The sequence below is a fragment of the Lepus europaeus genome, chromosome 12, assembly GCF_033115175.1.
Source record: "Lepus europaeus isolate LE1 chromosome 12, mLepTim1.pri, whole genome shotgun sequence".
NCBI lineage: Eukaryota > Metazoa > Chordata > Mammalia > Lagomorpha > Leporidae > Lepus > Lepus europaeus.
The window spans coordinates 39,862,769-39,885,524 of NC_084838.1; the positions used below are offsets into that span (position 1 = coordinate 39,862,769).

General features: G+C 54.0%; 1 protein-coding gene across 4 annotated transcripts; it reads right to left on the reverse strand.

Moving 5' to 3' along the window:
- Nucleotides 1–12,966: 12,966 nt before the first annotated feature.
- Nucleotides 12,967–21,310, reverse strand: DNAJB5 (DnaJ heat shock protein family (Hsp40) member B5). Of its 4 annotated transcripts, XM_062208028.1 has the most exons (5): nt 21,212–21,310; nt 20,465–20,683; nt 17,779–18,023; nt 14,575–15,176; nt 12,967–14,390 (listed from the first exon to the last, which is right to left on the reverse strand). In XM_062208028.1, the coding sequence occupies exons 3-5, from the start codon at nt 17,987–17,989 to the stop codon at nt 14,157–14,159; spliced, it is 1,047 nt and encodes a 348-aa protein (XP_062064012.1). In that variant the 5' UTR covers nt 17,990–18,023; nt 20,465–20,683; nt 21,212–21,310; the 3' UTR covers nt 12,967–14,156. The 4 variants fall into 4 exon arrangements, with proteins under 4 accessions (XP_062064012.1, XP_062064011.1, XP_062064013.1 ...); XM_062208027.1 differs by lacking the exon at nt 20,465–20,683; XM_062208029.1 differs by lacking the exon at nt 21,212–21,310 and having other exon boundaries at nt 20,465–20,788.
- Between the last annotated feature and the right edge of the window lie 1,446 nt (nt 21,311–22,756).

Consider the following 22,756-nt stretch of genomic DNA (forward strand, 5'->3'; position numbering starts at 1 on the left):
AGAGAGAGAGAAAGATTGAGAGAGCTCCCATCTGCTGGTTCACTCTCCAAATTTCTGCAATGGCCAGAGGAGGACTGAGGCCAAAGCCAGGAGCCGGGAACTTAATGCAGGTCTCCCACTTGGGTGGCAGGCACCCAGTCACCGGAGTCATCAGTGCTGCTTCCGTGGGCCTGCGCTGGTGGGCAGCTGGGGTCAGGCGCAGAGGCAGGTTCCAGATCTAGGAACTTCGGTATGGAAGGTGGGCATCCGAACGGCCAGGGGAGTGCCTGCCCCACCCTTGTGGTTTCTTCTAGGAATTTTGTTTCTGGCTCATTTAGTTTGGTCTTTGATGCATTCTGACTTGTTTTTAGTGTGGTAAAATACACATATTTATCACTTCATCATTTCTAAGTATACAGGTAAGTGATATTCAATACATTCATAATGTTGTATAACCATCACCACCAACTATACCGAAAACTTACTCAGTGTTTCTAACAGAAATTCTATATCCACGGAATCATTACGCTCCCTTCCTCCCTCTCTGGACTTCTTGGTAATTGTATTAGCTTTGTGATACTACAGTGACATACTTGACGTGGTTCCTTATGCAGAAATGTGAGGCTTATTCGGCTCTCAGTTTTGGAGGTTCAAGGGCAGGATGCTTGCATCGGCTCAGTTCTGGTGAGGACCTCGTGTTAAGTGGCAGATGGCAGTGAATGGCAGTGAAGCCACCGACTGGGATGCCCACATACCCTAAGGAATGCCTGGGTTTGAGTCCTGGCTGCATTCCCAATTGTAACTTCCAGCTAATGGGTACCCCGGTAGGCGGCAGGTGATGGCCCAAGGGATCGAGTCTCTGCCACCCATGTGGGAGACCTGGGTTGAGTTACTGGCTCCCAGTTTTGGCAGGCTCAGTTCCAGCCATGGCAGGCACCTGGGGAGAACCGCCAGATGAGATAGCATTCTCAATCTCTCTCTCTCTCTCTGCCTCTCAAATAAGTAAATTAAAACAAGCAAAAAGCAATTCTCTCACAAGAGCTACCAAGAGTCCCGTGAGAACTACCTTCTGCGAGCACACCTCTCCCCAGGCGCGCACACACACACACACACACACTCTCCTTGGTCATACCTTGGTCCAAATCTCTCTGCTCTCCTTACTTCCGGTTACTGGAAATATGGCTAAAAGTGACCAATATGCCTCTGTTGCAGCCTGAATACTTTGCTGTTTTGAAGTTTCTTCTGCCAAATAAACTAGTCTCTCACCTTTAAGTTTGGCTTTCCATAAAGTCTTAGTACAAGGCCCCAGTGGAGCCAGATCTTTTGCCATGGTGTAAAAAAGGATGGCCTGCGGTCCACTTGCCACCGGAATCCTTGTTTCCACCTGAAGCCTCATCAGTACGGCCTTAGTGTCCACATTTCTAGCAGTACTTTGATCTTCTGAGCCCTAATAAAATCAGCTGTGTGCTTTGCCGATAGCTTTTTGGCTTTTTTTCTAGCTTGTTCCTCCAAAATCTTCTTCTTCTTCTTCTTCTTTTTTTTTTTAAGATTGATTTGTTTATTTGAAAGTCAGAGTTACACAGAGAGGAGAAGTGGAGAGAGTAAGAGGTCTTCCATCTGCTGGTTCACTCCCCAGTTGACTGCAAAGGCCAGAGCTACGCTGATCCGAAGCCAGGAGCCAGGAGCCAGGACTCCTTCCGGTTTTCCCATGTGGGTGCAGGGGCCCAAGGATTTGGGCCATCCTCCACTGCTTTCCCAGGCCACAGCAGAGAGCTGGATCGGAAGTGGAGCAGCTGGGACACAAACCGGCGCCCATGTGGGATGCCGGCACTGCAGGCGGTGGCTTTACCCGATACACCACGGCACCGGCCCCCTTCCAAACTCTTCTAATCTCTTCCCATAAGCCAATCCCAAAGGTTCGTCCACATATTTAGGTGTGGTTATGCAATGACCCCACTTCTCCTACCAAATTTCTGTATTAGTCAGTTTTTTTTTTTTAAAAAGATTTATTTATTTCTTTAAAAGTCAGAGTTACACAGAGTAGGAGAGGCAGAGAGAGCGAAGTCTTCCATCCATTTGTTCACTCCCCAGTTGGCTGCAATGGCCAGAGCTGCTAGAGCTGCACCGATCTGAAGCCAGGAACCAGGAGCTTCCTCCGGGTCTCCCATGCTGATGCAGGGGCCCAAGGACTTGGGCCATCTTCTACTGCTTTCCCAGGCCATAGCAGAGAGCTGGATTGGAAGTGGAGCAGGTGGGACATGAACCAGTGCCCATATGGGATGCCGGCACTGCAGGTGGTGGCTTTTCCTGCCATGCCACAGTCCTGGCCCCTGTATTAGTCAGTTTTGTGTTATTACAGTGGAATACCTGACACTAGAAAAGGGGATTTATTTAAGTCACAGTTTCGGAAGTTCAAGGACGTGATGCCTACACTAGTTCAGTTCTCGTGAGGAGGCCTCATGACGAGTGGCAGATGGCAACGGTAGGGACATGTGCCGGGGCACGCAGTCACATCTTGAACCAGGAGCAGAGAGAAGAGGGTACTAAGGTTTTCTAACGATGCTTTTGTGAAAACTACCAAGGAGTCCCACACTGACTGCCTTCTGAGAGCACACCACCGATGACCTAAGGAATTCCCTTTAGGTCCTGCCTTTCAGACTGTACACCTCCCAACATCACCACCCTGTGGACCAAGCCTGTAATCACACTGAACCCTTGGGAGAGAATCAGAACATATTCAGACCATGACAATGACCTCTGTTCCCCTTTCTGTCTATGAATTTGCCTACTCTAGGTACCTCGTATAAATGGAGTCAAACAATATTTGTTCTGCTGCGCCAGGTGTATTTCACATAGCACGTTCTTGTAGTCCATCCATGTTGTAGCGTGTATCAGAAATTTCATTCCAGGTCCGGCCTTGGGGTTTGTTGTGATGCTGGCATCCCATGTTGAGTGCTGGTTCTCATGCTGGTTCTCATGCTGGCCTCTCTGCTTTTTTTGACACTCAGGACATGACACACTCATTGACTTCTTTATGTGAGATGCAGAGTTACAGACAGCGAGGCAGAGGCAGTGAGAGGGAGAGGTGTTCCTTCTGCTGGTTCACTCCCCAAATGGCTGCAAAGGCCAGAGCTGGGCCAGTCTGAAGCCAGGAGCCAGGAGCTGCTTCTGGGTCTTCCACGTGGGTGCAAGGACTTGAGGACTTGGGCCATCCTCTACTGCTTTCCCAGGCCATCAGCAGGGAGCTGGATCAGAAGTGGAGCAGCCGGCGCTGCAGGCAGAGACTTAACCCAGCACACCACAGTGCCAGCCCCCTCTCTGCTTGTGACCCAATCTCCGGCTAATGCATCTGGGAAGGCAGCAGGAGATGGCCCAAGTATTTGGGCTCCTGCCACCCATGTAGGAGACATGGATGGAGTTCCTGGTTCCTGGCTTCACCCTGGCCGTGCCCTGGCTGTTGCAGGCATTTGGGAATGGCCCAGAGGATGGGAGATGCCTCTTTCTGGGTGTGTCTTTTTCTGATGCTCTACCTTTTGAGTAAATGAGTAAATACATACAATTGGCCGAGTGGTTAAGGTCAATTAAAATGCCTGCATCCCATATAGGAGTGCCTGGGTGTCAGTGTTCCATTCCTGATTCCTATTCCTGATTCCAGCTTCCTGCTAATGTGCACCCTAGGAGGTGGCAGGCTGTGGTTCAAGTAGTCGGATCCCTAACACTCATGTGAGAGACCTCAGTCAACTTCAGCTGGCCATTGTGGGTATTTGAGGAGTAAACCAGAGTATGGGTGCTCTGTCCCTACTGCTCAGATAAATTAAATATGTTAATATAAAAATTAAAAAATAATATTCTATTGTATGTGTAGACTACATGTTATTCATTCATCTGTTAATCCACATGTGGGTTGTTTGTAGCTTTTGTCCTTTGTGAATATTGGTATACAGATATCTATTCAAGCCTTTGCTTTCAATTCTTTTGGATCCACGTGTCCCACATGGGTGACTGGAACCCAAACACTTGAGCCATCATACTGCTGCCCAGGGTCTGCACCAGCAGGTGTGTAGAGTCATGAGCCAGAGGTGGAGGCATGGGACCCAGGTGCACGGTCTGATATGGAACACAAGCATCTTCACAGGCTACTTAACCTCTAGGTCAAATACTCCATCTGCTTAACTTTTTTTTTTAAGTATCCATTTTTTAAAGATTTTATTTATTTGTTTGAAAGGTAGAGTTACAGAGAGGCGGAGGTAGAGAGAGAGAGAGAGGCCTTCCATCTGCTGGTTCACTCCCCAGATGGCCGCAATGGCTGGAATCTGCACCGATCCAAAGCCAGGAGCTTCTTCCAGGTCTCCCACATGGGTGCAGGGGCCCAAGGACTTGGGCCATCTTCTACTGCTTTCCCAGGCCATAGCAGAGAACTGGATCAGAAGTGGAGCAGCCAGGACTCGAACTGGCGCCTACATGAGATACTGGCACTGCAGGCGGTGGCTTTACCCACTATGCCACAGCACTGGCCCCATATGCTTAACTTTTAAGGAACCACAGAAATATTTCCTACAGCAATGCTGAAAGGTTCCAATTTTTCCACATTCCCATGAGTGCTTCTTGTCTTATTTTCCATTTTTTTTTAAATAGCCACCCTAGTGGATGTAAAGTAGTATCTCATTATAGTTTTAATTTGCATTTCCCTAATTATAATGATATGGAACATTTTTTTCATGTGCTTATTCACCATTTGTGTATTTTCTTTTGGAGAAATTTCTATTCAATTTTTCTCCATTATTTAAAAAAACATTTATTTATTTTCATCTACTTTAAAGGCAGAGAGGGAGGGAGGAAGAGAGAGAGAGAGAGAGAGTGAGCGAGCGAGCTATTTTGTACTATGGTTCACTCCCCAAATACCCGCAACAGCCCACTGAAGCCAGGAGCCTCGTTCTCCACCCCGGTCTGCTATGAGGATGGCAGGGGACAAGCACTGTTGCCTCCCTGGATATATTAGGAAGCTGGATCAGAAGCAGAGCAGTTGAAACTTGAACCTCTACTATGATGTGGGATATGGGCATCCCATGTGGAGGCTTAATCCACTGCACCACACACCCACCTCTTTCCCATTACAGGTTTAGATTTTTTGTTGTGGTTGAGTTGTCAAAGTTGTTTATATATTCTGGTTATTAATTCCTTATCAGATGTTTGATTTGCAATTATTTTCTCTCATTCTGTAAGTTGTCTTTTCAAGGACACTTTAAAAATTATTTATCTTTTTTTTTAAGATTTATCTGTTTATTTGAAAGTCAGAGTTACAGAGAGAGGAGAGGGAGAGAGAGAGAGAGAGAGAGAGAGAGAGAGAGAGAGAGAGAGAGAGAGTCTTCTATCTGCTGGTTCACTCTGTAATTGGCTGCAACAGCTGGAGCTGTGACAATCAGGAGCCAGGAGCTTCCTCTGAGTCTTCCCAGGTGGGTGCAGGGGCCCAAGGACTTGAATCATCTACTGCTTTTCCAGGCCATAGCAGAGAGCTGGATCAGAAGTGGAGCAGCCAGGACTAGAACCAGTGCCCATATGGGATGCTGGCGCTGCAGGCAGAGGATTAATCTACTGAGCCATGGCACCAGCCCCTTTATTTTCTTTAAAAACATTTTTTTTTTTTCCCCAGAGGCAGAGAGTCATAGAAACAGAGAGTTTCTGCCCACTGGTCCACCCCCCAAATGCCTACAACACCTCCTTTCTGAGACAGAAGAAGGGAACTAGGAACCCAATCGCAGTCTCCCACAGGGATGGCAGGGACCCAAACACCTGAGCCGTGACCTTCACTTCCCAGGGTCTGTATTAGCAGGAATCTGGAATCGGGAACTAGAGGCGAGCACTGAGCTCAGCCTCAGATGTAGGAGGCGGACATCCGGACTGGCGTCCTCACAGCCAGGGCAAACACCCAGCCCACGGACACATGGCAACCTTGAGCACAAAAGCTCTTACTTTTGATGAAGTCCATTTATCTTTCTTTTTCTCTTGTTGCCTGTGCTGTGAGTGTCCTATCCATGAAATCGTTTCTAATTCCAATGTCATGAATGTTTCCCTCAATTTTTTGCCCAAGGTTTGATATGTTCCTTAAGCTTAGGTGTTTGATCCATTTTGAGTATAAATTTGCCAGTTTGCACTCACCTTTTCAAACAACAAACGTTCAGTTTTATTGATTTTTTTCTATCTGGTCTTTAGTGTTCCCTTCCTTGTGCTTGCTGCAGGTGTACTTTGCCCTTATTTTTCTTGCTTCTTAAAGTGTAAAGTTAGGTGATTGATTCAAGACCTTTCTTTTCCTCCCTCCCTCTCTTTCTCCCTCTTTCCTTTTTAAGATGTAGTCATTTACAGCTATAAATTTCTTTTTTCTTTTCTTTTTTTTTTTTTTTTTTTGACAGGCAGAGTGGTTAGTGAGAGAGAGAGACAGAGAGGAAGGTCTTCCTTTTTGCCGTTGGTTCACCCTCCAATGGCCGCCGCGACCGGCGCATCTCGCTGATCTGAAGCCAAGAGCCAGGTGCTTCTCCTGGTCTCCCATGCGGGTGCAGGGCCCAAGCACTTGGGCCATCCTCCACTGCCTTCCCGGGCCATAGCAGAGAGCTGGCCTGGAAGAGGGGCACCCAGGATAGAATCCGGCGCCCCAACCTGGACTAGAACCCGGTGTGCCGGCACCGCAAGGCGGAGGATTAGCCTGTTAAGCTATGGCGCCGGCCTACAGCTATAAATTTCTTACTGCTTTTATTGCATCCCATGGGTTTTTGTGTGTTGCATTGGCATTTTCAGTCATCTCTTAAGTATTTTCTAATTCTCCTTGTGATTTTTGCCTTTGACCAATTGGTTATTTAGGAGCATTTGGTTTAATTTCCCACATACTGGTAAATTTCCCAAACTTCTTTTTTATAGTGATTTACAATTCCATTACATTGTGATCAGAGAACATACTTTCCGTGATTTAAGTCCTTTTAAGTTTACTGACACGTGTTTTTGAACTTAATATTTGGTCTGGCTTGGAGAGTGTTCCATGTGTACTTGAATCATTGGATGGAGTGCTCCATACGTGTCTGCTAGGTGTAGTTGAGAGAGTGTTGTCCAAGGAGTTGGTTTCATTGTTTGTCTTCTGCCTAGTTCTTCCATTATTGAAAGTGGAATATTGAAATCTTGAATTATTATTGCCAAGTTATCTATTTCTTCTTGCAGTTTGTCAATTTTTGCTTCATGCATTTTGGGCTCAGTTGTTAGAGGCATATGTGTTTGGTATATCTTCTTAATGGGTTGACTCATTATAAATTTCATTCTTCATCTCTTGTAATAATTTTTGTCTTCTGATACTCATATAACCACTCAATAGTTTTCTTTTGCTTATTGTTTACAGAGTATATCTTTTTCTGTCCTTTTACATTTTAGTTCATTTATGTCTTTGAATCCAAAGTATATCTTTTTAAATTTTAATTTATTTTTATTTTTTATTTTTGACAGAGTGGATAGTGAGAGAGAGAGACAGAGAGGAAGGTCTTCCTTTTTGCTGTTTGTTCACCCTCCAATGGCCGCTGCGGCCGGCGCATCTCGCTGATCTGAAGGCAGGAGCCAGGTGCTTCTCCTGGTCTCCCATGGGGTGCAGGGCCTAAGCACTTGGGCCATCCTCCACTGCCTTCCCGGGCCATAGCAGAGAGCTGGCCTGGAAGAGGGGCACCCAGGATAGAATCCGGCGCCCCAACCTGGACTAGAACCCGGTGTGCTGGCGCCGCAAGGCGGAGGATTAGCCTGTTAAGCCACGGCGCCGGCCTAAAGTATATCTAGAAAGCATATAGTTAGATAATTTATTTTTAAATCCACTTTTTAAAATATTTATTTATTTTATTTGAAAGAGTTACAGAGGGAGAGAAGGAGAGAGAGAGAAGTCTTCCATCCTCTGGTTCACTCCCCAATTAGCTGCAATGGCCAGAGCTGCACCCATCCAACGCCAGGAGCTGGGAGCTTCTTCTGGGTATCCCACATGAGTACAATTGCCCAAGGCTTTCCCAGGCCATAGCAGAGAGCTGGATTGGAAGTGGAGCAGCCGGGACTCAAACCGGCACCCATATGGGATGCTGGCACTGCAGGTGGTGGCTTTACCTGCTATGCCACAATGCCAGCCCCTCTTTCATTTTTTTTTAATTTATTTATTTTTTATTTATTTTTGACAGGCAGAGTGGACAGTAGAGAGAGACAGCGAGAAAGGTCTTCCTTTTTTGCCGTTGGTTCACCCTCCAATGGCCGCCGCGGTAGCGCGCTGTGGCCGGCGCACCGCGCTGATCCGATGGCAGGAGCCAGGTGCTTCTCCTGGTCTCCCATGGGGTGCAGGGCCCAAGCACTTGGGCCATCCTCCACTGCACTCCCTGGCCACAGCAGAGAGCTGGCCTGGAAGAGGGGCAACTGGGACAGGATCAGTGCCCCGACCGGGACTAGAACCCGGTGTGCCGGCGCCGCAAGGCGGAGGATTAGCCTAGTGAGCTGCGGCGCCGGCCCCTCTTTCATTTTTTAAAAATTTTATTTATTTCTTTATTTGAGATGTAGAGTTACAGACATAGAGAGGGAGAGACAGAAAAAAGTCTTCCATCTGCTGGTTCACTCTCCAAATGGCTGCAACAGCCAGAGTTAAGCCGATTCGGAGCCAGATGCCATGAGCTTCTTCCAGATCTCCATTGCAAGTGCAAAGGCCCAAGGACTTGGGCCATCTTCCACTGCTTTCCCAGGCCATAAGCAGAGAGCTGGTTTGGAAGAGGAGCAGCTGGGACACTAACTGGCACCCGTATGGGATGCCGGCACCGCAGGCGGAGGCTTAGCCTACTACGGCCACAGTGCCGATCCTTTTAAAATCCATTTTCTTTTTTTTTTTTTTGACAGGCAGAGTGGATAGTGAGAGAGAGAGACAGAGAGAAAGGTCTTCCTTTTGCCGTTGGTTCACCCTCCAATGGCCGCCGCGGCTGGCGCGCTGCGTCCTGCGCATCGCGCTGATCCGATGGCAGGAGCCAGGTGCTTATCCTGGTCTCCCATGGGGTGCAGGGCCCAAGCACTTGGGCCATCCTCCACTGCACTCCCTGGCCACGCAGAGAGCTGGCCTGGAAGAGGGGCAACCGGGACAGGATCGGTGCCCCGACCGGGACTAGAACCCGGTGTGCCGGCGCCACAAGGCGGAGGATTAGCCTAGTGAGCCGCGGCGCCGGCCTAAAATCCATTTTCTAATCTCTTTTAATTGGAAAGATGAATCCATTTATATCTAATGTAATCACCAACACGTAGGATTTATGTCTATAATTTTCTATTCATTTTTTTCTGTTCATTTTTAATATATCTTGTTTGCTTGTTTTTCAGTTGCTCCATTACTGCCTTCTTTTTTTGTTAAATATTTTCTGGCTTGACATTTGAATTACCTTGTCAAAGAGGAAGAGAGTGCTCCCATCTGCTGACTTGCTCCTCAAATGCCCACAACAGCTGGGCTGGACCAGGCTGAAGCTGAGGGCTGGAAACTCAATTCAGTGCCCCATATGGGTGCCTTGGACCCAACTCCTTGAGCCATCACCTGCTGCTTCCCAGGGTGCACGGAGCAGGAAATGAATCAGGAGCTCAGCCGAGGCTCAGACCTAAGCACCCCAGTGTAGAATGTTGGCACCCAAAGCAGCTTTTTAACCACTGGGCCACGTGTTCCTCCAGCTTTTACTATATTTTTTGAGCTTTTTCTTTTTGAGTTGTTGCTCTGAAGATTACAATTATTTTCATTTATGTTAACATTTTGAATTTGTCCTAATAAATCTAATCTTTATCATAACTTTCCCCTAATAAAGTTTAATTCATAACAAGCTATTTTGAACCAATATCAACTTATTTCAATAGTAAGTAAAAATGTAAAATTCTACTCCCAGGACTGGCACTGTGGCGTAGTGGGTTAAGCTGCTGCCTGTAGTGCTGGCATGCCATATGGGTGCCAGTTCAAGTTCCACTTCTTCTTCTTCTTTTTTTTTTTTTTGACAGGCAGAGTGGACAGTAAGAGAGAGAGACAGAGAGAAAGGTCTTCCTTTACCATTGGTTCACCCTCCAATGGCCACCGCAGCTGGCGCGCTGCGGCCAGCGCACCGTGCTGATCCGAAGGCAGGAGCCAGGTGCTTCTCCTGGTCTCCCATGCGGGTGCAGGGCCCACGGACCTAGGCCATCCTCCACTGCACTCCCGGGCCACAGCAGAGAGCTGGCCTGGAAGAGGAGCAACCGGGACAGAATCCGGTGCCCCGACCGGGACTAGAACCCGTGTGCTGGGGCCACAAGGCACAGGATTAGCCTATTGAGCCGTGGCGCCGGCTTTTCTTTTCTTTTCTTTTTTTTTTTTAAGATTTATGTATTTATTTGAAAGTCTGAGTTACACAGAGAGTGAAGGAGAAGCGGCGGGGGGGGGGGGGTAGGGGGGTTCCAATCTGCTGGTTCACTCCCTAAATGGCAGCAATGACAGGAACTGTGCCGATCCAAAGCCAGAAACCAGGAGCTTCTTCTGGATCTCCCACGTGGGTGCAGGGGCCCAAGCACTTGGGCCATCCTCTGCTGCTTTCTCATGTTATAAGCAGAGAGCTGGATTGGAAGAGGAGCAGCTGGGACACGAACCAGCAGCCCTGTGGAAATGCCAGCGCCACAGGCAGAGGCTTAGCCCACTAGGCCACAGTGCCGGCCCTGATGTAGACTTCTTTTAAATGATAGAAAAAAGAATTATAAGCAAAAATATATTTATATTACCTTTATGTTTGTCTCTATAGTTACCTTTAGCTACCTTTAGTTACCTTTAGTGTTCTTTGTCATGTGGATTTGAGTTACTGTCTAGTTTCCCTTAGTTCAGCCTGAAGGACACCCTTCAGAGTATTTTTAGTAGGACATATTTGCTAGCAGTAGATTCTCTCAGTTTTTGTTTCTCTAGGAATGTCTAGATTTCTCCTTAAATTTTTTTAAATGTATTGAATTATTTGGAAAGGAGAGTTACAGAAGGAGAGAGATATCTTCCTCTTCCATCCTCTGTTCACTCCCCAGATGGCCGCAATGGTCAGGGCTGGGCGAGCTTCATCTGAGTCTCCCATGTGGGTGCAGGGACCAAACACTTGGGCCATCTTCTACTGCTTTCCCAGCTGCATTAGCAGGGGGCTGGCTGGGGAGCACAGCAGCCAGGGCCAGAACTCCAGGATGCTGGCAGTGTAGGCGGCAGCCTAGCCCACTGTGCCACAATGCAAACCTGACTCTTTTCATTTTTTTTTTTAATCTGAAAAGCAGATTTACAGAGAGAGAAAGAGAGGGAGAGAGATCTTCCATCGGCTGGTTCACCTTCATAATGGCTACAATGGCTGGAGCTGGGCCAGACCGAAGTCAGGAACCGGGAGCTTCCTTTAGGTCTCCCACGTGGGTGGCAGGGGCCCAGGGACTTGGGCCATCCTCCTCTGCTTTCTCAAGTGCATTAGCAGAGAGCTGGATTGGAAGTGGAACAGCCAGGACACGAACTGGTGTCCATATGGAATGCTGGCGTGGTAGGCGGTGGCTTTATGGACTACACCAAAATGCTGGCCCCTCCTTAATTTTTGATGAATAGTTTTGCTGGGTACAGAATTTTGCCCCAACACTGTGTGTGTGTGTGTGTGTAGGGTTACACAACATTAAAGGACCAGAAATTCCCGTGTGGCCTCTAAGTAGGGTAAAGTTCAAATTACAGGGAAGAACCGCAGAGCCAGCCTCAGGGCTTTGCCATTGAAGTGCCCTGTGCCTCAGCTAGCCTGGCTTCCAGGATCTCACAGTCCTATCCTGAGTGTGCGCAGCGAGGATGTAGCAAATTCCCAGGGCCTGTGTGTCCACAGAGGCCAGAGGGAACGGTCTGGCCCAGCAGGCTAGGATCCCAAAACTCGAGTGTACAGCAGGGTAAAGAATTTAGCCCCAAGTGAAGACAGTGACGAACCTAGGAGCCCCAAAGCAGGAGAGCATGAAATAAGCCAAGGAAGGTTGCGATGTGCCTGCCTAGGCCAGGGCGCTAGCAGACACTCTTGTAAGCAAGACTTCTTGGCTTCTGCACTTAGGGAAGAGGCTCCTGTCAAATGTTCCTCAGGTGAAAGGGTGAGTTCCAGGAAAGTGTTCCAAGTGTTCCCGGAAAGAAGGCAAGCAAGCAAGGTTGTTGTAAAAGCCTTGTCTGTGTGGAGCCCGGGCCCAGGTCAGGGCAGTGCTGTCCTTGTGGCTCTGAGGCCACTGAGATCGGGAGGGCATGGCGGTCCTGACCTTGGTCCTGCAGAAGACATGGACTTCATGGTTGGAAGAAGTCGGGTCCAGGCGGAAGTCCAGGCCCAGGCAGAGCCTGCAATTACAGGGCTCGTTCCTCCTAGATGCGGGGAAAAGACCATTGTGTAGCCATCACTCGGGCCTGGAGGGCCAGGATCCTCAGTGGGGACAGGCTGTGGGGCCAGTGGGGCCGGACATTCCCCCGAACTGCGTGATTCAAAGATCAGCAACTATATTCAGTGCCTCCCTGGGAGCCTGTGTCCCCAGCCAGGCCTTACCAGCCAGCGTGGGCCAAGGATGTCAGGCACCTCTGTCCCCTCTCTCCACTGTCCAGATTTGGTCTCTGGGGATGTACCCCTTCAGGTTAGCCAGAAAGCCTTCCTCCATCTCCTCCTAGGAGGAAAATTTCTCTGACTCCAAGAAAATCTGTTAGTTCTAATGTTTATACACGTTCTGAAGAGAATGGTTCGTTTCTCATGACCAGGAATATTTTTTTCTTCCCAAGTAGATGTTTCTTCTGATGGGTGGGTGCTATCTTCTGTCTTTGCTGTTTGGGTTTTACATTTTGGAGACCCCAGGAACATGGGCTTGCAGGAAGGAGGGAATTGACTTCAGTTTGGGCTTCCTAAAGATGACCAGGGCCCTGGAGGGAGGTTGACACTGGCACTGCCCAACCGCCCCCACCCCACGTCCATTACTCCTGCTCAGAAGCCATAGTTTTAAAATATTTTATTTTTTCCATAATACTGTCATTACAAAAAAATACAAAAAAACTACTATAAAAACATTCAGGGGCTTGTCAAAGTGAGAAAACCTAGAGACCCCACCCCAGGACCTGGCTGAAGCAGCCCTCCCGCCCCCCTGCTCTTTCACTGTTTGACCCTTACACACGGTGGGAGTGGGGTGGGGTCACATGGGCATCCAAGGGCTGGAGATTCCCCACACAGCCTCCAAGAAGGGTAAGAAATAAGTAGCTTCACATATCACAAAAGTGGGATTTGCAAGTTTGGGGTGGCTAGACCCTGAGTTCAGAGGTGTGGGGAGAAACCTGTGACCCTGAATCTCTTGCGGGAGGGGAGGGGAGCTACTGCTTGAACCCAGAGCCCTTTTCCTTCCCATGGAGGCTGGGAGATGGGCCTCGCCCCTGCCTCTCGCCTTAGTGCCTCGGCGCCCCCCGCCAGCGCTCCTGTGAGCACCAAGCACCGGGGAGGACGGTGCTCTGGCTCTCTCAGCTGTAGGTAGCGGTAGCGCAGCTGTCAGGGAGGCGCTGAGGGGCAGGTCACCTCCCTGTGTCAAATGAAAAGTGTCTCGTGCTCCGTGGCCCTGGTCACGGGCGGCAGGCCTTGCCCTCCCGCCTCCTCTCCTCTCCTGCTTCCCGGGAGAGGCAGACAGCTCTAGGCGAGTCCTTCTCGTGCGTGAATGTGTGCAAGAACCTCGGACATGGTGACCCTGGGGGCGTGGGAAGGCAGTGTCCTTCCTGTCTTCCTCCTCTCCCACGAGGAAGCCAAGGGCAAGGAGAGGAAAGGGACTAGCACAGCTCAGGGGAAGGAGGACATGCTATGTACAGGCGTGGACAGGGACTCTATATCTTCAAGTAGCACTCAGGTCACTCTCCAGCCACCGGCGTGGGCGCTGGCTTCAAAGCTCGTGACACGAAAACTGACCCCTGGCCTGGGCTAGCTCCCCACCCCTGGCCTGGGCTAGCTCCCCACCTCCCTCCCACTTCCCCAAGGCAGCCCAGCTCTGAAAGGGGTCAGGGACAGGGACATATTCCTGGAAACCAGTGGCATTTTTTTGCATTTTAGAAAAAGTTGCCAGTGTCCAGTGGACATGAAACTGGGTGCACACTGGGTGGGTGAGTGGGGGTATTGCTGTGGTAGACCCTGGATTGGTGGGGGCAGAGCCTAGGAACAGGGTAGGTGCTGCTTAAGGATCTGTCGTGTCTGTGGTGTTAATCTGTCTGGGAAGCGAACTTTGAACTCAACAATGAGGTCTCCTCGCTGGGTGGGCACCTTGGGGAAGGGAAGGCCCTCCCCGCGGAGTCTCTTCACGGTGCCAGGCTTGATGACATCATTGCAGGGCAAAGGGATCACACGGCCATCGATGGTGGGAATGTTCACGGTGCAGCCACACAGCGCCTGGGGAAGCAAGGTAGACAGTAAGGACGGGTGGGGTAGAGGGAGTGGGAAGGAGGAAAAAGAGTGAGGAAAAAATGAGCCAGTCGGTGGGAGAGGGAATGGCCCTGCCATGCCCTCAACACACACACACACGCACACACAAACACACACACGCACACACACACGTAACCTGACCAGGCCCCACCTCCTTGAGGCTGATCAGGGCACTGTAGAGCACGTTGGTGCCGTCGCGGCGGAAGTGCGCGTGGGGCTTGTCTTTGAGCACAAAGACGATGTCGGCGGGGATGTTGTCAGGCGTGGCGTCGCCCTCCTTGGGGAAGGTGATCTTGGTGCCCTCCTTCCAGCCGCGCTTGATGACGATGTGCAGGATCTTGTCCTCTGTGCGCACAGTCCGCCCGTCGGGGTTGAGGCGCCGCCGTGTGATCTTCATGCGCTTGGTGGAGCCGTGGTAGATCTCTTCCAGGGACACCCGCAGCTCATGCACCACAGGTGGGTCCTGCACCTTGCGCCGAGGGTACAGTGGTTCTGGGGGTCGCCTCGGACCCCTGCTCAGCCCATTGAAGCCAAAGCGGCCAAAGGCGCCAAATGGGTCCTCATCTTCATCCACATCCATATCATCTGGGTCAAAGCCACTGAAGGGCCGTGTGGACCGGCTGCTGGCAAAGAAGATATCGAAGGGGTTGGAGCCACCAAAAAAGGAGGCAAAGGTGGCATGGGGGTCCCCATGAAAGGTGTAGTGAAAGGAGCCACTGGAGCCACCTGATGAACCACCGCCGGTCTTCAGGCCTGGAGGGGAGGAGAAGTTAGGGGCAGTGTGGCTCATTCTGGCTCCCCCCATCCCTCCCCTGCCCTCTACCTCCCAGGTCAGGGCTCTAGAGAAAGAAAGAACCGTTAACTCCAGAGAGGGCCTGGCTGGTAGGGTAAGGAAGTCTCCCAGGGTGATTTCCACTGTTAGTTATACACTGACTCATAGTGAAATTCAAAGAAGGGAGTTACCTAACGGGGAAAAAGCCAGGGCTAGAGGTCACAGAGGATGCGCCTTCCGTCTCTATTGTGTTTTCTACATCCTCATGGCCCAAAGATGTGTCACAAAGCCTTGCGGGGCTGACCTAGCATCACAGGACAAGTGACTGCCGGCTCCCAAGTCTTTGCTTATGTCCAAAGGCACAGAGGCAGGAGACAGGCAGAGAGGATTCGACCACGCGGGGGCTAGGAAGCGACCTTCGCCAGGGAGGTGGGGGTGTGGCCCAAGACGCCCACTGCCCCTCTGCTTTGCTAATGCTGCCTTCCCTGGCTCCTGCCCAAACGGGAAATCAGGAAGGCTTGAGCATAGGAAAGCTCATTCATGTGGAGATGAGGAGCTATGTTTCTAGTACAAATTTTTAAATATTTGTTCCCACACTCTGCTCACAGAGTTGCACAGCTCCATGGAGTGTCATTCACACATTGTGCAGACACAGAGCACAATGGGGATGGAGCTCCCTGAAGTTATACAACACCAAGCTGTCTACTGCTCGCCTAATAGCAAGCAGCCAGTGATGAATGGGCTGGCGCCTTGTAGGTGGTGACCCCAGCTGTCTCTGGAACCAAGTCCTGTCTGTGGGGCTCAGATTCTTGGAGGCAGCCTGGGGGTGGTGGGAAGTGTGGGAAGGGGTTCACACTGAGACCGGATCCACAATATGTGGTCTGAGCGTGGGGCCCAGCCTAGGGGAAGGCTTCCTTCCCTTTGAGCCGGTGTTTTCCGATAATTTCAATTGGCCTTGGAAGCCGGAGCCTAAATTAGCCTCTTACTTCCTGGGACCGCAGGACAGATTGGGATTTCATTAGAGAGGCCAAAGGACTTGTGGCAGCTGCCTCTTCGCCCTCCCCCAAGCCGTGGGGTCTGTTGGGGGACTGCTTATCAAGCAAGCAGCTTGGCAGAGCCGGAGAAAGAAGAGGGAGGGCGGTGGATTGGTGACGACAGGAGGGGGTAATTCTCACCGCAGGGATTCCTGCTCTACCTCCACCACCCTCTTTTCAAGCTGGGAACAACTTGTCCCCAGCCAGAGCTGCACACACAGTCTGTGTGCACAACTGTTCTGGCTGGCTCCTGGGAGGGGCAGGGAGCACAGAAATCGAGCCAGCATCTCCAAGGCCGCTTCTCCTTCTGCAGGGCCCCCACTGTCTCCTCGGGGGCCCGCCTGGGGTAGGGGTCAGCATCTGGCCCTGAGCGCCGGGGCCGGAGCGGTTCCCTTCACTTAGGGGTGGCCATGCGGGAGGGGTGAGTTTTGGGGGCAGCTCGCCCAGTTCCGCCTTCTTCCTAAACACAGGTGAGGCATGGAGAGGGCTGAGTGCAAGTCCGAGAGAGAGGTCACGCGGCGGCTCGGCGTCTGTGCTGCTCCCTGCCTCCCCACCGGTGCCACTGCCAACCCTCTGCCCAGGGAGGAAAATGTCTTAGCTGGGAGAATACTGGGGATTCCAGCCAGCGCCTGGTGGATCTGGGAACCGGCAAGGCTAGGAGGTGAGCAGGAGAACCCTGCAGGTGCGGCAGCACAGAGAGTGAGGGGGGTTTGGGAGGTGGGGGTGCACAGACGATAGGAGCAGACAGGCGTGGGACAAGAAGCAGGGGCAGGAAAGAATCTCATTGACCCATTTCATTCTGTGCAGTAAAGGTGATGCCTTTGGGGAAGAGGGACAGTTCCTCCCAGGAAGGAGAGTCCTCAGCTGTGACAATGTCTCTTAATATAGCCTGACAGGTGCCTGTGGCTGGCGGGTGGCAGGCCGCCCTGAGGGGCAGGCCCAGAATTAGCAGCTACATCATGCTCGTGGGATGTGCTGGGAGGGGCCACCCTCTCTGAGGCTTTATTTGGGCCTTTCCTGCCACCCGCCCTGTGCCCAGGCACCCAGGGGAGGGGGTAAAATGCCAGTAACAGTTCCCCTTCCACCTTTGGATCCTTGCCACTTCCTCCTCAGTTGGGTTCCACTGGCCTGAGAGCAGGGAGGCGGGGAGCAAGGGCGCGAGAAGTACCCAGTACCGGGCAGAGCTTGGTGCTTCGGCCCGGGCTGCCAGAGGGACAGACTTTTATGCTGATGAACGTAAATGATCTGTCTGTCCTCAGTCACACACTCCACCTCCCCGCCTTCCCCCGCAGCCAATGGAGCAGCAGGGACCTCGGGCAGGACTAATAAGGCTGGGAAGGAAAGGGGGGAGGGCGGAGGACTCCGGCTGGAGCGGCAGACCTCTCTAAGGCCTGGACTTGAGGAGGGAGGGGGGGGGCGGAGAGAGGCGGGGAGCACCGGGCGGGGGGGGGGGGGTGGGGGGGTCCGCTGCTGGGAGCCCTGCCTCCCTCGGCCCCGCCTCCACCTCCAGGCCCCGCTGTGAGAAGCGGCCCAGGGGCCGCCCTCCTACCTTCCTCCCCATACTGGTCGTACAGGCTCCGTTTCTTCGGGTCACTCAGAACATCATAGGCCTCTGCAATCTCCTTAAATTTCTCCTCCGCGTTGGGTTCTTTGTTCTTGTCCGGGTGGTACTTCAAGGCCATCTTCCGGTAGGCTTTCTTGATCTCATCCTCGTTGGCCCCCGATGGGATCCCAAGAATCTTGTAGTAATCTTTTCCCATCACAGCCACTGGACCGGCACTGGGCTCCTTGTTTCTGAAAGAAACCCAGGGCCAATGCTCGAAGCCGCTCTCCCTCCTGCCCTAGCCCTGCGTCCGCAGATCCTGCAGTCCTCGCTGTGTGACCTTCAGCAGGTCACGCCTTCCTGCGCCTCGGTCTCCCCATTTGTAAAACGAAAGGTGTGGCTAGAGGGGCTCTTCCAGCTCTGACATTCTGGAGCCCACGGCTCCCTCCTCAGTTCCTGGGCTTGCCCAGCAGGAAGCTGAAGGTTGTAGCCCACTTCTTGGGGTTGAGGCCCTGGTCCTTGGGCCAGACCGAGGACCCCTGGGAGGCCCTGCTGGGCGACGTGGCACCATGGACTGACAGGCCCATACACAGGGGCTGCCGAAGGTCAGTGCCCAGGGTGAGGTCACCTGGGCATCATGGGCTCCTACGCCACACCTCAGGCGTGGTGCCCAGGCTGAGCACAGCTGGGGCAGTGGCCCAGGGCTAGGGACGGGCCTGGGTCCCAGCCAGCCAGGCTGAGTCAGGGTATGGGGATCTGGAGTCCTCTCTGCCACTGGAGACCCCACGTCTCCCTGCACCCCCCCCCCCCAGACTATGCGAAGCCTCACTTGTGACTCAGATCAGAGGTGACTCACAGCTTTGGAAACTCATGTTTCCAACTCCCTCGTTAGCAGGGGGTGACAGTGTCCTTCCCCCAGCCAAGGCAACAGTTGCCTTTACTCATTTCCTAGTGTCTACACACAAAACTGTGTCCTGTGAAGACCTGCCGGTGGTGTTAGTGAGCCAAAGCATCCCGGGGAGCGGCCTTTTACACCCAGCCGCTAGAAGACACGCAGCCACTAATTACCACTTCCCTGAAGCCCTCCCGACAAGTCCTTCCCTTCACCTGCCCTTTCGGTTTAGGTCTCGTAGCCCCATCTAAGCCGGGCACAGGGGCACTTGTTACAAGAGGGAAACGTGGGGCTCTAATTCTTCCACTCTCATCTGCCTTCATCCGTGCCTAGGGTGGACAGGAAGGGAAGGGGGCTTTCCTGTGGTCAGGGAAATTTGGGAGGATGGCCGGAAACCACGCTCCAGCCTCTCGGAGACTTGACCCATCGCTGCCAGAGCTGGGAGAAGCAGAGTCTTTCTAGCAATGACCTGGGCTGGCAGCCACGGCGGAGCCCTGCTTTCCTGGGGCCGACTGCTCCCCAGCAGGCAGCAAGGTGCACAGGAGGCTCCGGCAGGAATGAGGGCAGGCTCAAGGCCCAGGCAGGCAAGGACAATGGCCCTAACTCCTACCCCCGCGGGGCCTGCTGCAGGTGGCGGGGTTGACTCACAGCTCTGGGAGTCACCTCACGCTGACGAAGACAAGGCTCTACAAAGGCGGGTCCTCCCCAGAGCCCCCCACCAGCCTGTCATGCCTGTGGGGGAGACGGGGGTTGGGGGAGGCAGAGAAGAAAGAGCATCTGGGGGAGGGCGGCCATTTTCGGAAGAGGCAGCAAAAGCCGCGAGAGGGGGAGGGGGGGTCTCCCATCTCGGCCTCTGCCCACACATCCCTCTGCAGCTGGGAAAGAACCCTAGCACCCCAAGAAGCTGCCCTCAGAGCCGGGCAGTGGCTGCTAGGCAGAGGGCAAGCGGCACGGCGCGCGGATCCTCACACCCCTGTGGCTGTCCCTACGTTACCTTTTCACCCTCGTCACCCGGCCGCCTTCCTCCCTGGCCCTGGCCCCGGTCCCCACCTGCCAGCTCTCCCAGACCCGTAAATCCCTTGCCTCGGCGGGCAGACTCGGGGCACTGGTTAGGGACCTGCCTCCTCCCCCTCTCCTCCCGCCAGCCCTCCCCCTCCCCACACGCGCGCACGTGTTGGAATGACAAAGGAGCCCCGTGGCATGGCCCAGCCTGCCATGGAGAAGAGTGAGGAGGGTGTTCACCTAGGGCAGGAATGAAAGCACAGGCACTGTGGCGGCACAGGGAGGGGAGGCAGCTGACACGGAAAATGAGGTGGGGGGCCGAGACGAGAGGTGACAAATGGAAATCACTGAACTGATGGGGTCGACCCCCCCCATACCCATGAAAATGGTGGGAGAGGCGGGTGTGGCAAGCGGGCTCCCGCAAGGTCTGAGCTAGGCTATGACAAGGGGGCCGGCACTCAGAGGGGCTTCTTGCAAGTCCGTCACCGGGATGCCATGCGGATGGGATGGAGGTGGCAGGGAGGCGATGGAGAGGGAGGCCGATGCGGAGAACTGGACTTGGCATGGGTGTGCGTGCCCTTCTCCCGAGGGACTTACCGAAACTTCACAAACCCATTCAGCGTCCACGCTCGAAGTTTTAAGGGCTCCAGCTGAATTTTAAACATCAAGCTGGCTAAGAAGTCTTCTCCCCAGAAGTGTGGGAAGCTCCGGAAAGCGCCTCGGGCCTGCAGTGGGGGTGCTGCTGGGGGTGGGCAGGAGAGCACGGTGCGCTTAAACATGCCCAACCAAGCCCCTCACCTCTGATCGCTGGCACCGCGGCCGCTCTGGAAGCCGCCTCCTCGGACTCCCAGAGGCACTGGCCCAGCAAGGCCCGTCTGCTGCAGCAGGAGCCGCACCTGATCCCCAGGTGCGGCGAGGGCAGGGACAGGGTCCGGCGGCCACCTGCTCTCAGGTGCGGCAGCGTGGGAGCGAGACTGGCAGCGCCAGCGTGTGCTTGTAGAGGGGCAGCGTGTGTACCTGTGGCAGGTGTGAGTGTCTGTGAGGGCCTGACAGCCGGTGAGCTCCTCTCGCCTCTCTGGGGAGGAAGACCCGAGCCCAATCCCCAAGAAGTCAATGCTCAATGAAGTCACTGACGGGGAGTCTCCTCCCTCGCAGAGGGGCGGGGAGCGGCGGGGCGGAGCCCAGCTCGGCCGGGACAAAAGGCGCGGCCAGGAGGCGAGGGGAGGGGGCTCGGGCGGGGGAGGGTGGGCGGTGATGTCACCGGCACTGGCTGGCGGGCCTGCTCAGAACCGCCTCCGCGCCGCGGAGCCCGGTCCCGCCCGACCCTCCCCGACCCGACCCTCTCCTCCCGTGCCTCGGCTCGGAAGCCAACGGCCCCCTAGGAGTGCCAAGCCCGGGTCGCGGACCCCGAGTCCCCGCACCCCCATGGCAGAAGAGCCGATGGGCCTTCGGTGTCCCAACCCCGTCCCCTCACCCCCGACCCCGGACCCCTGGCTTCGCGACGCCGGTTCCCGGGACTCCCGAGTCGGGGCTCGGTGCCCTCACCAATGAGGAGCTGCGGACGCCGCCGCGGTCCGTCAGACAGCTGCTGCCCGCTACCCCGGCTGCGGCTCCGCTGCCTCCACTCGGGACAGGAGTCGCCTGCCCGCCGGCCGCCGACAGCGGCACCGGGAGCCCGCCCCCACGGCTCCGCCTCCACGCCGCCCATTGCGCCGTCTGCCTGTCACTCAGCTCTGCTTCTGCTGTGATTGGGCAGCTTTCAACGTGCGGCTCGGAGATAGCCACCCATTCTCCGCCCCTGTCACCCGGCCACACGCGCACACATTCCGGGCAGTGATTGGTGTGGGTGTGATTGGTGCTCACCGGAATCAATCAACCACACCTCTTCGCCGTCTCCTCCTGTCATTGGTGAAAGAGACAGAGGGCGGCAACTGCACGCGCCCTTTGATTTTATTGGTTCTTCTGTGGGACTCAGACCCGAGCCGGGGGCAAATGCATTAGTCCAATCTGCAGTTTGAGAAGGTGGGACGTACTGGCCGCCGCTCGAATCCCGGGAGAACCTTCTGGAACCCGTGCGACGTCAAAGGCAGCCTTAAAGGAAAACCGCGCCCACCAGTTGGCCCTCACCCCGGGCATTCTTGGTTTCTTTACATTTCAGAGGCTGGGGGCGGGGGGGGGGGAGCGAGAATAGGGCACTCTGGGAGATGTAGTTCCTGGCCCAAGCCAAAAGGTCACCCCTCCTGACCTGTCTTCTACGGAACCGCGAACCGACGACGTCAGCTCGGCCTGGTTCAGCTTTACCCCCCGCCTTGGCCTGGCGTTGACCTGACGTGACCTACCGGAGCCTCCAGACAGGCCGCGATGGCGTCTGGGTGCCCTTCTGCTGGCTGCCTTGGCGGTGACCCGGCAGCCCTGCCCAGGCCTGGCGCCTGCATGACTGCTGTTGGAGCGTGAGCCCCTCACAGCAGAGCCCTCAGCAGCCCCCACAGGCCGCGTGGCATTCCCGTAGAGCCTCCCCTCCTGCTTTCCCCCAGGCCCCGCGCGTTCCCGCCTTTTGCTCACCTCTCTTCTTGCCCCCACGATCCATCCCCTGCCTGCACCTGCTCTTAATCCTTTCCCTGCACCTGTGAGCCCCCCACCCTTCGGGCACCCCCTTTTTCCGTTCACCCGAGCCCCCCATGATCCCCTTTCTGCACCCCCTCGGCATCTCTCATCTCGTCTCGGGGCCCCCCACCCCCACCCCATCAGATCATTCAGCCCCAGCCCCAGTGTCCCCGCTCGGAGCCGGCGGGGCTGCGGAGGCGGACTCCAGCGGAAGCCGCCGCTCCAGCAGACGCGGAGCCTGGCGCCCACGTTACTGTCTCCCAGGCCCATCTGTGCTCCAGGGAGTGGGGGCGGAGAGGGGGTAATCTGGGGGTGAAGAGGGGGAGGGAGTTCTTGGGGGAAGTTGGTGACAAAGGAAGGGCCTGGGGAAAGCTCTCGCCTCTTTCTCTGCCGGTTCTCGGAGGCAGGGTTTGGACACCCACGAGGTCTTGCAAAGCGGATGGAGCAGGAGAAAGAGCTTGGGGTCGGCAGGCGGCAGAGCAGGAG